Source organism: Cucumis melo, chromosome 10 (assembly GCF_025177605.1).
Source record: "Cucumis melo cultivar AY chromosome 10, USDA_Cmelo_AY_1.0, whole genome shotgun sequence".
In the NCBI taxonomy this organism is placed as follows: Eukaryota; Viridiplantae; Streptophyta; class Magnoliopsida; order Cucurbitales; family Cucurbitaceae; genus Cucumis; species Cucumis melo.
In genome coordinates, this window is record NC_066866.1 from 23,020,864 (window position 1) to 23,034,757 (window position 13,894).

Sequence of the window (13,894 nt, forward strand, 5' to 3'; positions counted from 1 at the left end):
TTAATTCTAGAAAATGTTATTTTACAAAAAGAAAAATTAAAGTATTTGACAACCATTCAAAATAATTTTTAAAATACTTTTGAAGTTTATTTTAAACAATATTTATCAACGAATTTAAATAAAAATAACTTTTTAAAAAATACTTTTTCTTGAATCAATCCATCCAAACGAGTTTCACATTGTAATATGGGCAGAATTTTGTTGAAAGTTTGAGATATAAGACTCCTCATATATAGCAGAGAAGGAACAAACGTAGAAACCCCAACCACCTTCGATGGTCAAAAAGAAATAAAACCCAAAACTGCCCCAATCCACTGCCGCATGAACACGATAGTGGGAAGCTTCATTTGCCCAAGTGCTCACACCAAACAAAAGAAAAGACAAGACACGGACAACAGAAGTCAGACAGATCAAATCAGAACAGGCATTAATAAACTTGCAATGAACGCGAACTTGGCAAGAAGCTCACAAAGACCCTTGATCACCCTAAAAGCCTCCAGATTCTCTTAATGGCCTGAGACTCGAAAACTCTCATAACCGACAAGGATAGCCCCACAAAGTCACACACAATCCAATCGATACCACCAACCCCGAGATCCTCCACCCATGAACCATCAAAGTTGAGCTTCCAAGCTAGCGAAGGTATCTACTTCGCCCATCTCTTGCAGGGTGGTGAGTCCCCGTTGGACCATAAGGAAATTAACCCATGACAAACAAGACTTTTCAATGCAGAAACACAGCATACACCAACATGCCTAACCAAATTAACCCTTTCAAATCTATCACGTTCACCAAGTGAAAAACTCTTACAACATATTAGCAATCCATTGAAGAGAATAGCTAGAATGCATCTTGAGAGTTGGTACAGGCTTACAAAAACAAGCAACTACTAAACTCAACTTAGCTATAGATTGAAGACCATTGAAATAAGAGTGTCACAGACACTACTGCGAGATGAAACATCCTCCCCTTTCATTGAAAAGACGCAATGACTCCAACTGTCTAACCTACCAAAATAATAATTAAAAAGAAATACTTGTTGATAAAATGTTTCTTTCTTTTTACTTGTTGATAAAATGTTTTTTTCTTTTTAAAAAGAAAGAAAGAAAAACCGTTGATAAACTATCATTTTCTTTAGTATAATGCGAGCTAAAAAGATTTGAAATACAGACCTCTTGATTATCCAACTATTTAGCTATATTCAATTTGGCATGGAACACCTATCATCATTTTGGCAAAGATTCACAAACGACCATGCAGATAAAACAGCAAAGGACTAAATGGAGCATAAAAGAAGAGAGTTTTGTGTGATAACAAGAATATATTAACAATACCTGAACCAACAACACACTCATTGCAGATTACATCATATCATATATCAACTGAATATGACAATAGAGGAAACAAAAGTAAAAATTCAAATAAGTAGAGCGACTACCTATACAAATCACACAACCACTGGTTCACTCAAAAACAAACCTGACAGAAGGTGGTTAGCCAGCAAGTCAACTATTCTTCCTTTTTTAACTTTTTCTTTCTCCCCTTCTTTGCTGATCTCTAAACAGAGGGATGACAATCCTAAGTCAGATGCATTACCAATTAGCTCCTCATGAAGCGTCATCTTTCCAAATCTTTCCCCTTTCTATATTGGCAACAATTCTAACGAACATAAGGTGATTGGCATGCGGGTTACACTACTACGATCAATCATGAGGAAGAAAATAGAATAGAGTAAAAAAGAACAAAGATCATAAACTATGTGGAAACTATTGGTTGCATAAATGCAGATTCGGCTTCTTGTTATTGCGTGCTGCGATTCAACCCACCTCGTCCAACATTTCTGGAGAATATGAAAGACGTCAGTCAACTTTTCAGGTAAGAAAACAGTCTAGTCTATTAAAGAAAGGTTCAAGAGTAAGAGCAAATTAAAGTTAAGGGCAGTAGGGTGCAGTAAACACAGATCGACAAGTGATAAGAATTCTCACAAGTCTTTGAAGAATGAAATTCTTGTTTCTTTCTTTTACACAAATAATCATCATAAATCAAGAAAACTATATTGTCTATGTGAGTTAATCATGTTTTGAAATGCCTCACTCAAGAGCTGTGGAAGAAAGGCAGCATTATGTCCTATCTAGAAACCTACAGTAGTTCAATCTTTTTTGTAACTCTCAGCGTGGTGGCAATGACAAGATGGTTGGGATCTCAATCCAATGGCATGTGCTCTGTCTTCCTTTGTGTTGGATGCATATAAGCTACTACATATGAGATATAATCTGATGGGAAAATGGGGAACAAGCTCTCCACTTCAGTTGTAGTAAGGACCATTATTGATGCTTGATCATGGTCCTAGCAAATAATTGCAAGTCACTTGTTGAGGGCAGTCTGATAGGGACCCAAGGAGCAAGCTGTTTAGTTTAGTTGAGGATCATCCCTATCATACTCCACGATTGATGCTATTTTGTAGTTTAGTTGATAACAGTTTTTGTGGTAGCTGGGGTGTATGCTATTTTGTAGGATATTTGGGGGAGAGGAAAATCAGAGCGTTTGAGGGACCATGGTCGATGTTTGGTCCTTAGTGAGGTTCATCTTTTGTTTTGGATTTCGGTCTCAAAGACTTTTTGTGGTAGCTGGAGTGTGCTATTTTGTAGGGATATTTGGGGGAGAGAATATCAGAATGTTTAAGGGACCACGGTGATGTTTGGTCCTTCGTGAGGTTTCATCTTTCGTTTTGGATTTCAGTCTCAGACTTTTTGTAATTTTTTAGAGGGGTTTTGTGGACTTGTTTTTTGTTGCCCTTGTATTCTTCTATTGTTTCTAAATGAAAGTAGTTGTGTCTATAAAAAAAGGGGGTATTTTCCCTTCCTACCACCAAAGTAAAATTGTTTCCGGAATCCGAAGCTCCAAAACAGATCTACTTCATCACCAGGCTTGTTGCACGAAGGAAATTCATTTCCTATTGCACTCAAAGAAAGGCAAATCTCCTAGTGAACCAAAAGAGTTGTGTTTAATGCCAAACCCAAAGGATGCTATTGTTATTGTTACTTATTTTGGATCTTTTACCCTTCTTTTCGGATAATGGTTCTGAAAATTTACCTCTGCTGGTCGGTAACCAACCTGGAGGAGATTATCCAAGGGACCCCCATAGCATTAAGAACCACAGGGTCTTCTGGAAAAACAGTGATCGCTATTTTATCAGAGATCTGGAAGTAAGAATGGAAATTTTCAACAGGAAATCAGGACAGAAGGTGCCCGAGATCTGGGAATGAGTTCATTCTGTAGTTTCTTTTTGGTTTCTTCTATTACCGATATTCTTTTAATCTTCTGGCTGATGGAGATTTCTAATTCCATAAGGACATGGTTAGGATTCTGTTCATCTTTTGATCACTTTTAGTTAATACAAGGGATTGCGTATCATCAAGAAAGAAGATAGAGAGAGAGAGAGAGAGAGAATTCCTCAATAAAAGAGCATCACAATACACGTCCATATACGCAACATCTTCCAGGACGTCAAGGAAAAGGACATCTTAACAAAGAAACTGAACACGTGTGGAATTTAATACAACTTTCCATTCCTTATCAATTAAATCCAAATATTTCGTGCATTGCATAACAAAGATTTGCCGCAAATTCCCAACATTTAACCCCGTACATAGAACATATTAACTTGAAAACATGAAATATAATGAATTACATAAATTAGGGAGCATATTCTAATCAGCTCTCTAAATTACATAGTTTAGAATCTCCAACCACCCTCCACCCCCAAAAAAAAGGGAAAAAAAAATCAGATCAGAGATATGCACTCAAAATACAATAATTGCGTACACTTCTAGTTTCTTGATGATAACAGGGTTGATTCATTACTAGTTTTGTACATGACAGAAATCAGAATTTACCTTCCAGGAAGCAGTTGTGCTGCACTAACGGGGCCTTTCGTGCTACCACCAAATCGCTTTGCCCTGTTCTCCTGCTCTTTCTCCACACGCATAGCTGCTACCTCCTTCTCCATGGCAGCCACTTCCCTTCTCATCTTCCTTGCCTCAACCTCCATTGCTTTGGTCAGCGTCTCTACCTTCTTTGCTAACATCTGAAAACCGAGCACCAATACCAGAAAAGAAGTCAACAATCTATAAGACTTGCCGATAAAGAATAAATTACATAAATCATAAATGTAAAGAAGCTTGTCAAGAATAACAACCTCAATCGCGTCATCCTTATCTTTAAGGCTTTGATCTTTCTCATGACCAGCTTTTCTCAAAGCTATAACCTCCTTTTGAAGTAAATCATACAATGTGCCCGGAACACTGTCTTCACTCTCAATTGTTGGAGACTCATTTCCTTTTTCATCAGGATTACTTTTCCAATCATTATTTACTTCACTGTCCTTCGTAGCATCACAGGATTGATTGAATGAATAACTGGGTAGAAGTCCATTTAATGACACCTTTCCTCGGTCCAATGACCTCGTGCCTCCATCAAATGATTTTGACGTGCCTTTAGCATGTTTCAACACAGTGCTGCTGCTTGAGGACAAAGACCTAAACTGAGAACCTGGTGTCCTTTTGGATAAAAATCCATTGGAAGTTAATTTTGAAATGTTGTCAACACCACCCAGGGATTGTCGACGAGAAGGGCCATTGCTTATACTTCTCCCTTCTGGAGTACTTCGATTGTTACCACCAGAAGACCCTCTTAAACTCTCTTCAAGCACTCTAAGTCGCAGTTGATACTTCTCCTGGAAAACAGCAGCAGAGTTTTTAGTTTCTAGCAATTGTTAACATGTACACAATGACAACCATTGAGAAAAGATTTTATTACTTTCAATTGTGCTTCAGACTTTGCGGTCCGCTCAGTTATAGCAAGTTTATCACGAAGTTGCTGCATTTCTCCCTGAAAATAGAAGTAATATGATGGGACCCGAATATGTATATCAAGTAAGAATGCTTTTATTGATAGTAGTACTCTTGCACGAAATACAGAATGACCCTTCCTGTTATTCTATCTTTCAAGAATGAACAAGGAATACTTCTCTCAAATTTTACCTGCCTAACTCCTCAAACTGTTGTGCTATTTATGCTACTCTCCTAAATAACTTTTCTAACAGACTCATTAACAGAATTATTTACGGGCACTTATCTATTTGCTGGCTTTCTTCTCTCTTCTACTGTATTGTGATAGGGGGTCTATCATTACACCCCTTCTCCAAATTCACCTTGTCCTTGAGGTGAAACTTAGGGAATCGTTGCTGGATTTCATCATAGTCTTCCCATGTTGCTTCATTTCTAGATAACCCTTTCCACTTGATTAATACATCCCATCCGGCAATTTTATTCTTTAGGTAACCATAGACTTCTTCACGTTCTGCACGCCATCCATGGTTCTCAGTAATGTAGGGTATTTCTGCTGATTCAGCTTGGTGTTCCCCCGTCATTTTTTTGATCTGTTAAACATGAAACACAGGGTGGATGGATGCTGTTTCTGGTAATTCTAACTTGTATGCCACTGGACCAATCCTTTCTAGGATTCTATAGGGCCCAAAAAATTTTGGAGAGAGCTTTTCATTCCTTCTTCGTAGTGAGACTTGTCTGTAGGGTCTTATTTTTAAGAAGACCATATCCCCAACCGTGTATTCTAGTTCCCTTCTCTTTTGGTCTGCACTTCTTTTCATTTTTTCTTGAGCAATTCTCAAGTGATCTTTCAACGCCCCTAAGGCCATATCTCTCTCCTTGAGCTGCTCATCTAGTGTGGAATTTGGGGTGTCTCGGTCTCCATAATATATATTAGAGGGGTGGTAAACGGCCGTATACTGCTTGAAAGGGTGTTATCCCCAATGATCCTTGAAATGTGGTGTTGTACTAGTATTCCGCCCAATGTAGCCATTTAGCCCACTCTTTTGGTCTTTCTCCGCAGAAACAATGCAAGTACGTCTCAACCCCTCTATTTACTACTTCAGTTTGCCCGAAAACTTTTTTAATGAATATATAAGCCACGGTTTTTTCAGTGTAAGGGTGTTTCAATGTCAAGAAATGCCCTTACTTACTGAACCGGTCTACTACTACAAGAATAACTTCAAACCCATTGGATTTAGGTAGACCTTCAATGAAGTCCATAGAGATATCACTCCACGCACAGTTTGGAATTTCCAATGGTATCAATGGACCTGCAGGGAATAGAGCTAAAGACTTGTTTTTCTGGCAGATTAAGCATTGTTCACAATACTTTTTCACGTCTTGCTTCATGCCTTCCCAGTATAATTCTCCAGCCAATCTTTTGTAGGTTCTTAAGAACCCTGAGTGTCCCCCGAATACCGAGTCGTGATAGGTATGTAATATTGTCGGAATTAATTTTGATGCTTTGGAGATGACCAGTCTTATCTTTATATCTCAACATCTCTTGCTGGATGGAAAATTTACTCTCTTTGTTTCCTCCTTCCTCCCTTAATTCTGTCATTACTTTCTGCAGATGCTCATCTCTTTCCATCTTCTTTGACTATAAGTAAGTCAATTAGTGTAGGTGCTGTTAGATTGTATAAATGCACTGTAGGGGGCATTCTTGAGAGTCTGTCTGCCGCTTTATTCTCTAGTCCAGGTTTATATACTACCTCAAATGTGTAGCCTGAAAGCTTGACTATCCACTTTTGGTATTGAGGCTGGATCACCCTTTGTTCCAATAGGAACTTTAATGATCTTTGGTCGGTTTTTACTACAAATTTTCTACCAAGCAAACAGGGTCTCCATCTCTGGACAGCTAGGACAACAGCCATGAGTTCTCTTTCGTATACTGGTTTGGCTCTATCTCTTACGGCCAATGTGTGACTGAAGTAAGCAATAGGGTGTTTAGATTAAGTCAACACTGCTCCTATTCCGTAGCCTGATGCATCTGTCTCTATTTCAAAGGTAGCACTGAAATCCGGTAGAGCTAGCACAGGGAATGTCATCATGGCATTTTGCAGCTTTTGGAACGCTTCATAGGCTTCTTCACTCCATTTAAATCCTCCGAGCTTCGGTAGTTGTGTTAGTGGAGCTGCTATTAAGCCATAATGTTGAACAAACTTCCTGTAATATCCAGTTAGGCCTAAGATTGCTCTAATTTTTTTAGGGTCCACTTCTACTCCTTTACCTGAGATAATGTGTCCCAAGTAATCAAACCTTGTTTCGGCAAAGCTGCATTTCTTTTTATTTGCAACTCATTCTTTCTCAGTATTTCTAATACTAGCCCTAAATGTTGTAGATGCGCTTTTATATCTTTACTGTAGATTAGGATGTCGTCAAAGAATACCAGCACAAATTTCCTTAGATATGGCCTGAAGGTTGAATTCATCAAGGATTGAAATGTTGAGGGTGCATTGGTCAAACCACAAGGCATGACCATGAATTCATAGTGGCCTTCATGGGTTCGGAATGCCATTTTCTCAATATCATCCTTGCATAACCGAACGTGGTGACACCCTACCTTTAGATTAATTTTGGAGAACCAGGTTGCCCCATTTAGTTCATCGAACAGCTCTTCAATCACTGGTATTGGAAATTTGTCGGGTATGGTCACATTATTTAGTGCTCGATAATCTACACAAAAGCACCAATTTCCATCCTTTTTTCTTACTATCAGAGCTAGGCTGGAGTAGAGACTGTTGCTAGGGCGGATAACTCCTGATTTCAGAATCTCATCCATGAGTTTCTCCATTTTAGTCTTCTGTTGAAAGGCATAGCGATATGGTCTCACATTTACTAGGTTGGTGCCCTGTTTGAGGTGGATGTGGTGTTCTATGTTTCTTTGTGGAGGTAGTTCTTTTGGCCATGTAAACACTTCTTCATATCTCTTCAGTACTACCTTCACTGATTTCTCAGTAGTTAATACTTCTTCGATTTCATTTTCACTTTCTTCCGAGGATGTAGTCATTCCTTCCATGGATCGGCATTTCACCAAGAATCCTTGGTCAGAATCTTACCACGATTTTATCGTGTTCTTCAGGCTTACTCTTGCCTTAGTTAGGCTAGGATCTCTTTTAGTGACTATCTTCTTTCCTTGATGTAGGAAAGTCATGGTTAGGTTTCGCCAATCAACTTATGTGATACCTAGTGAGTATAGCCATTGCATTCCTAACACCACATCTACTCCCCCTAACTCCAATGGTAAGAAATCAGCCACTATCTTCCGTTCATTCAATATTACTTCCACGGCTTCACATATTCCTTTGCCTTTTTATCACTGCACCGGATGGATTACTCCATAGTGTGAAGTATTCTTTTGGTCAATTGTACTTCACTGGTCAACTTCTCTAAGATGAAATTGTGGGTGGCTCCACAATCTATCAGTATCACCACATCTTTCTCCTTGATTTTCCCTCTTACTTTCATGGTATTTGGGTTGGAAAGACCAACAACTGAATTAACGGATAGTTCAATTATGGTTTGATCTTCTTCTACTATCCTTACCATTTTCAATTCTTTTTCTTCATAATTCGTATCTTCCACGATCTCGAATTCTTCGTTATCATCCTTCACTACCTACATTCTCAATTCCCTCTGCTCCCTGGCTTTACACTTGTGGTCATGAGAATATTTCACATTGCAGCGAAAATAGAGACCTTTTTCTTTTCTGACTCACTCAATCTCTTTGATGGACCTTCTTTCTTTCCTTCTCCAGTCGAGTTTCCTCCAAGAGTAATTGTTCTCATTGGGAATATAGTATTCCCTTTGTTGTCGTTTGAATTGGGAACGGTATAGGACTTAGTAATAGATGAAGAAGATGCAAGATACTTACCTCCACTATAGCTTTTGAGGTTGGCTTCGTTTCGAATTATCTCAGGGTTTTCTAAGAGCTGAGCCAACTGCATCATTTGGGCTAGACCGACGAATCGACAGAATTCAACTTCAGCCTTAATCCACGGTAGTAATCCATTCATGAAAGTTTATTCAATCACCCGATCTTGTGGATCTGATAATGGCGCCATTAGTTTATCGAAGTGGTTTCGATATTCCTCCATTGTCGATTCTTGCCGAATTCTCAAGAATTGACCACAAATTGATCCTTTTCTTACCGAACGAAATCGTACGAGTAATCGTTCTTTTAAATTCAGCCAACTCGTCAAATTTTCCCCCTCTTCCTGCACTCTACCAATTCAAGGCTGATCCTTCAAAGCTAATTGTTGCTAGAGCACCTTTTCAAAATCTATCAACTTATGAATTTGAAAGTATCGGTCTGCGCAAAATAGCTACGCGTCTAGACCGTCACCATTGAATACAAGCATTTCGACCTTTTTGAACTTATTTCAACGGTTGTTTTTCTCTTCGTTCTCATTTTCGTTACAGTTTGGTTCATTGATCAACTTTACCATCTTCGTCTTTATTTTACTGGATGAGCCTTCGGATTCGCGAGTTGTTGATTGTTCCTTCATCATTTCTTCAATATATTTCAGAATTAATTGCTGCTGATGTTGATTCTTTTCATTCTGTAAGTTGATCTTCTCGAGATGCTTTGTGATTTTTGCGTCAAGTTCTGGTAGCCAGTGCAATTCCACTTGAATGTTAACTATCTCTTGTTCGACAGCTTCGAATCTTTCTTCAGCCTTCTTTGCGATTTTTCATTTCTTGCCCAGGATGAACTTCTCCGATACCAATATGATGGGACCCGAATATGTATATCAAGTAAGAATGCTTTTATTGATAGTAGTACTCTTGCACGAAATACAGAATGACCTTTCCTGTTATTCTATCTTTCAAGAATGAACAAGGAATACTTCTCTCAAATTTTACCTTCCTAACTCCTCAGACTGTTGTGCTATTTATGCTACTCTCCTAACTAACTTCTCTAACTTTTATAATATACTTTTCCAACAGACTCATTAACAGAATTATTTACGGGCCTTTATCTATTTGCTGGCTTTCTTCTCTCTTCTACTGTATTGCTTAATGATAGGGGGTCTATCATAATAGAACAACAAAATGCAAGCAACAGATGAGTCTAGAGTACAATATTGGATGCAGAAGAGTTATGGAACTCGATTTACCTGCAAGAACCTTCGTTCTTCAAGCCATTGTTTAACTGGCATAACCTTATCATTAGCATCTTTCCATTCATTTGCTACTACAACAGCCACTCTGTTGGCTGTTACTTTTGCACGAGCCAACTCTCTATCAAGAGTTTTCCTTTCCTCCTGAAGAACACAGAAATAAACCTCAATAATTTTGGTTATGCACTCCAAGATGCAAATTAGTACATGTCAAAAAAGACATTTCTAATTCAATATTCGACACGTTACATTCATCTCTTGAACTTTTCGCTGATAATCCCTCACAGCATTTGCTGCTGCACCACCAGCAAGAACAGCCTCCTCCAGCTCCCTCACAGTTTGTGTTAATTTTTCAACCTCAGCAACTTTCTGTCTGTGCATCTTATCCAAGATTTTATTTTCTTCCTAAAAGAGATCAGTAAACCTATAAATTTCTCCTCATTATAAAGCTTAAAAGTTCATGTTGGATGAAATGTCTCGCATGCTCAGATGTTGAACATCACACATCAGAAACATTACCTGGCAAATCTCAATCTGTTTCATTAACTCCTGATTTTTATTCTGTAAATCATCCACCATAGAGGCCTTGGCCAAGGCACTTTGAACAGTCCTCTCAGCATCAATCAAAGCTGCTTCCTTTGATTTGGTGAGACGATCCAATGCTTTATTGTCATCTTGAAGCTTAGCAATCTTGAAATCAACCAAGAAAACACATATAAACTCAGTAACTTTCTTTTCACTTGGTATGTGTATTAGTAACTATTGTAGCATATTTAATGAATTACCTCCTGTCTTGCAAGCTTGAGCTCAGCCTCCAAAGGTGCAAGAATGGCTTCGATTGGAGGCATGTCATCATCCTTTTGAGCAGCATGTACTCTTCTAAGAGTGGCTTCAGCAGCAAATTGAGCTGCCATTGAAGCCTTCTTCTCATCATTGATTTTCTTTATTTCAAGATTCTGCAAGATATTACAAGATAAATTAGCATGATATCAAACAAATGGTGTACAGAAGGTTATGAAAGAAAAATGAGGGCAAAAAGAGATATAGTGAATACCTTGCTTTCAAGAAGAGATTCTGTCAACTTTAATTTCTCCTCGACCCTTGATAATTCGTCAGTCAGCTATATATCAATTAAAATCCAAATCAATCATTTCCATACAATAAATCTCCAGAACTTCAATGCATAGTCAGTTAACAAATGTCACTCGAATATCATAATTGTTGCTAGGGGGAATACATGAAAAGGAAATCCAGTAGAGCTTCACAGCATAAAGCCAGGTAGGAAAGTCAGAAGTGACGAAGAAACCTCATGAAGAAGGATAAAGCAGAGTAAAAATAGTTCTAGGATCAGGAGTAGGAGCCCTCCTCCCCCCACGTCAAAGAAAACAGAAACAGTACCTCTGTCGCTAACTTTAAAAAGCTGATAGGCTATGGGAATACATAAAGCTAAAGGAGTGTATTAGCATCATTTTACAGAAAAACCTTAAGTTTTAAAAGTCCATAATACCTATAGTTGTAAACATTTGAAATTGTGTCATTTCTGAAGAAGGATTAATATTAACAGCTAAACTTCTGGACGCTTGGAATTCAAAATGATAATTAAAGACGACTGATTGAAATTACAAAAATAATTCAAGAAGTTAAAAAATAGATATGTGATTAAAACTTATACATCGAAAGAGGCCAAAGGGTGAACAATTTCCACAATGACCCATGCAGCAAAACATTTTGTTTTTCAAAAAGGGGGGCAAAATCCAACAAAATGGAAACAAACATGACATACAGTTATGCTAAATTCACTATTCCCCTTCCCAACATTATTAGTAAAATTTTCATAAGATTAAGCATGAATGTAAACGAAAAATCTTTATGCTGCCCTCAAACTAGAGAGATAGGAGAGGTCAAGGACCACAGAATAATTCAAGAGAATTGTTCTGAGAGAATGAATAGAACTTGAAAGAAGCATTAGTCAAAATAAAGGGAAAACTTAAAAAAATCAAAAGTATCTTCCCAGAATACGTAGTTCTAGAGATTTGGGATAAGGATGTACTTCTTCCCCACTTAGGATTGATGGAACTTACCAATCCACATTGCTAAAGAAACGCACATATGAAACAATGGAAAGTACCCATCGACAAGAATCGAAGGAATGCCCACACAATAGAAATAAGAATAATAAGAGGATTTTAATTGAAAAGTCTAGATCTCAACTATACGAAGAGTAAACCCAACTGCTTGAAGAAAAATGCTCCAACCTACACTCCGCGAACTCCACAGATGGTTTTGTAGAGCTCTCCAATTATAAAGGGGTTTTGAAATCACAATTCAAATCCCATCCCATCTCACACAAGAAAAATAATTTGAAGTAATTTCTTTAGTCCTTTAAACTAATCGACAAGAATCTCCAGAATTGACAGCATATTAGGAAGTCCCAAAACATTCAAATGATAAAACATTAACCTCTTCAACTGCCTTTTCTCTAAGCCGCTCAGACAACTTCAAAGCCTTGATCTTTGCCTGAGCTTCCCCGAGTTCTCTATCCTTATCTACAAAACAAACAAACAAACATTACAGAAAAATCCAGCTCAAATCCCTGTCAAAAAAGACCAGATCGAACCACATTTAGCACCTCGCACTTCATTCTCGAGGCGATTGAGCTCCACCTTCACCGGATCCGAGCCGTGCAACAAGTTCAAGAAGTCGTCGGCGTCCATACTTGGCCTGACCGACGTCCGGCGACGAGAGGAGCTTTTCCCTTCCTTAAAAGATCCGGACACCGTCAAGGGCGTGGGACTGGGTGCTGTAATCTGCGTCGGCGTAGCCTGAGAATCAACCCCACGTCCATTACTGACCTCCGGTAAAAACCCACCTCCATCACCAGAAATCTCCGCCATTACAACCTGATCTACCAAAATATCTCCCCCTCTACCTTCACATTCAAATGTAAGTCCAAGCCAGGATCCAAAGAAATTGTAGGGGTTCAAATCTCAGAAAGGGTACATCACAATGAACACAAAATGAAATAAAAAAAAAAAAAAAAAGAAAAGAAAAGAAAAGAACAGAGAGAAAAACAGAGGAATCGAGAGAGAGAGAGATTGAAAAGAAGAATTGGGTTCGTTAAAGAGAGGGAGATGAATAGAGTCTCTCTCTAAAAGAAGGGGTATAAATGAAATGAAGAAAGAGAGAGAGAGAGAGAGAGAGGAAATTGGGGCCGTTGTTGTTGTGGGTTTCTCTCTCTAGGAATTTGGGACTTGGGAGGGTGTGTCAGCATGTATTTGTGGGAGAAGTCTGTTAGAGAGAGAAAGAGACAGATAGAAAGAGAGTGAGTGAGTGAGTGAGTGAGTGAGAGAGAGAGAGTGATTATTCTTTTTTATTATCTAAACAAAAAATATAATTCGTAATTTGATTGAATTAGAATTTTAAAATAGGTCTGAGAGAGAGGAAGTAATTGTAGGAGACATTAAATATTTTATAAATATCCCAAAATTCATCATCTGTTCTTAGATCAGCCTAACATTGAGTTGATTTAGTCACCCTAAATCCTAAAATTTTTTTATGTTTATTTGAGGTCTTTTCAAAAATATAAAAAAGTTTTAAACTATTTACTATATAACAATTTTAAAAATGAAAAAATTCAAAGGTCCACACGTAAAATATTAAAAATGTCACGTGCGACTAGTATATTTGGTAAAATGTACACAATCGTTTACATTTGACTAATTTGTTACATGATCGTTTAATTAATGGGGTCACACGATCGCTTAGATTTTGCTATACAATCGGTAAAAGTACGAAATTTTGAAAAAAAAAATCTAAACACCAAATTTAAACGATTTTTTTTTTCAAAATTTGTATAAACGATTTTTTTTAATGAAAGAAGAA

General features: G+C 37.9%; 1 protein-coding gene across 1 annotated transcript; it reads right to left on the reverse strand.

The window, feature by feature from the left end:
* Nucleotides 1–1,301: 1,301 nt before the first annotated feature.
* LOC103493449 (microtubule-associated protein 70-1) lies at nt 1,302–13,323 on the reverse strand. The gene is made up of 11 exons (XM_008454183.3): nt 12,642–13,323; nt 12,473–12,558; nt 11,067–11,132; nt 10,798–10,968; nt 10,532–10,702; nt 10,262–10,417; nt 10,010–10,156; nt 4,819–4,890; nt 4,199–4,735; nt 3,897–4,087; nt 1,302–1,840 (listed from the first exon to the last, which is right to left on the reverse strand). Exons 1-11 carry the CDS (start codon nt 12,904–12,906, stop codon nt 1,801–1,803), a joined length of 1,902 nt encoding a protein of 633 aa, XP_008452405.1. The 5' UTR covers nt 12,907–13,323; the 3' UTR covers nt 1,302–1,800.
* Between the last annotated feature and the right edge of the window lie 571 nt (nt 13,324–13,894).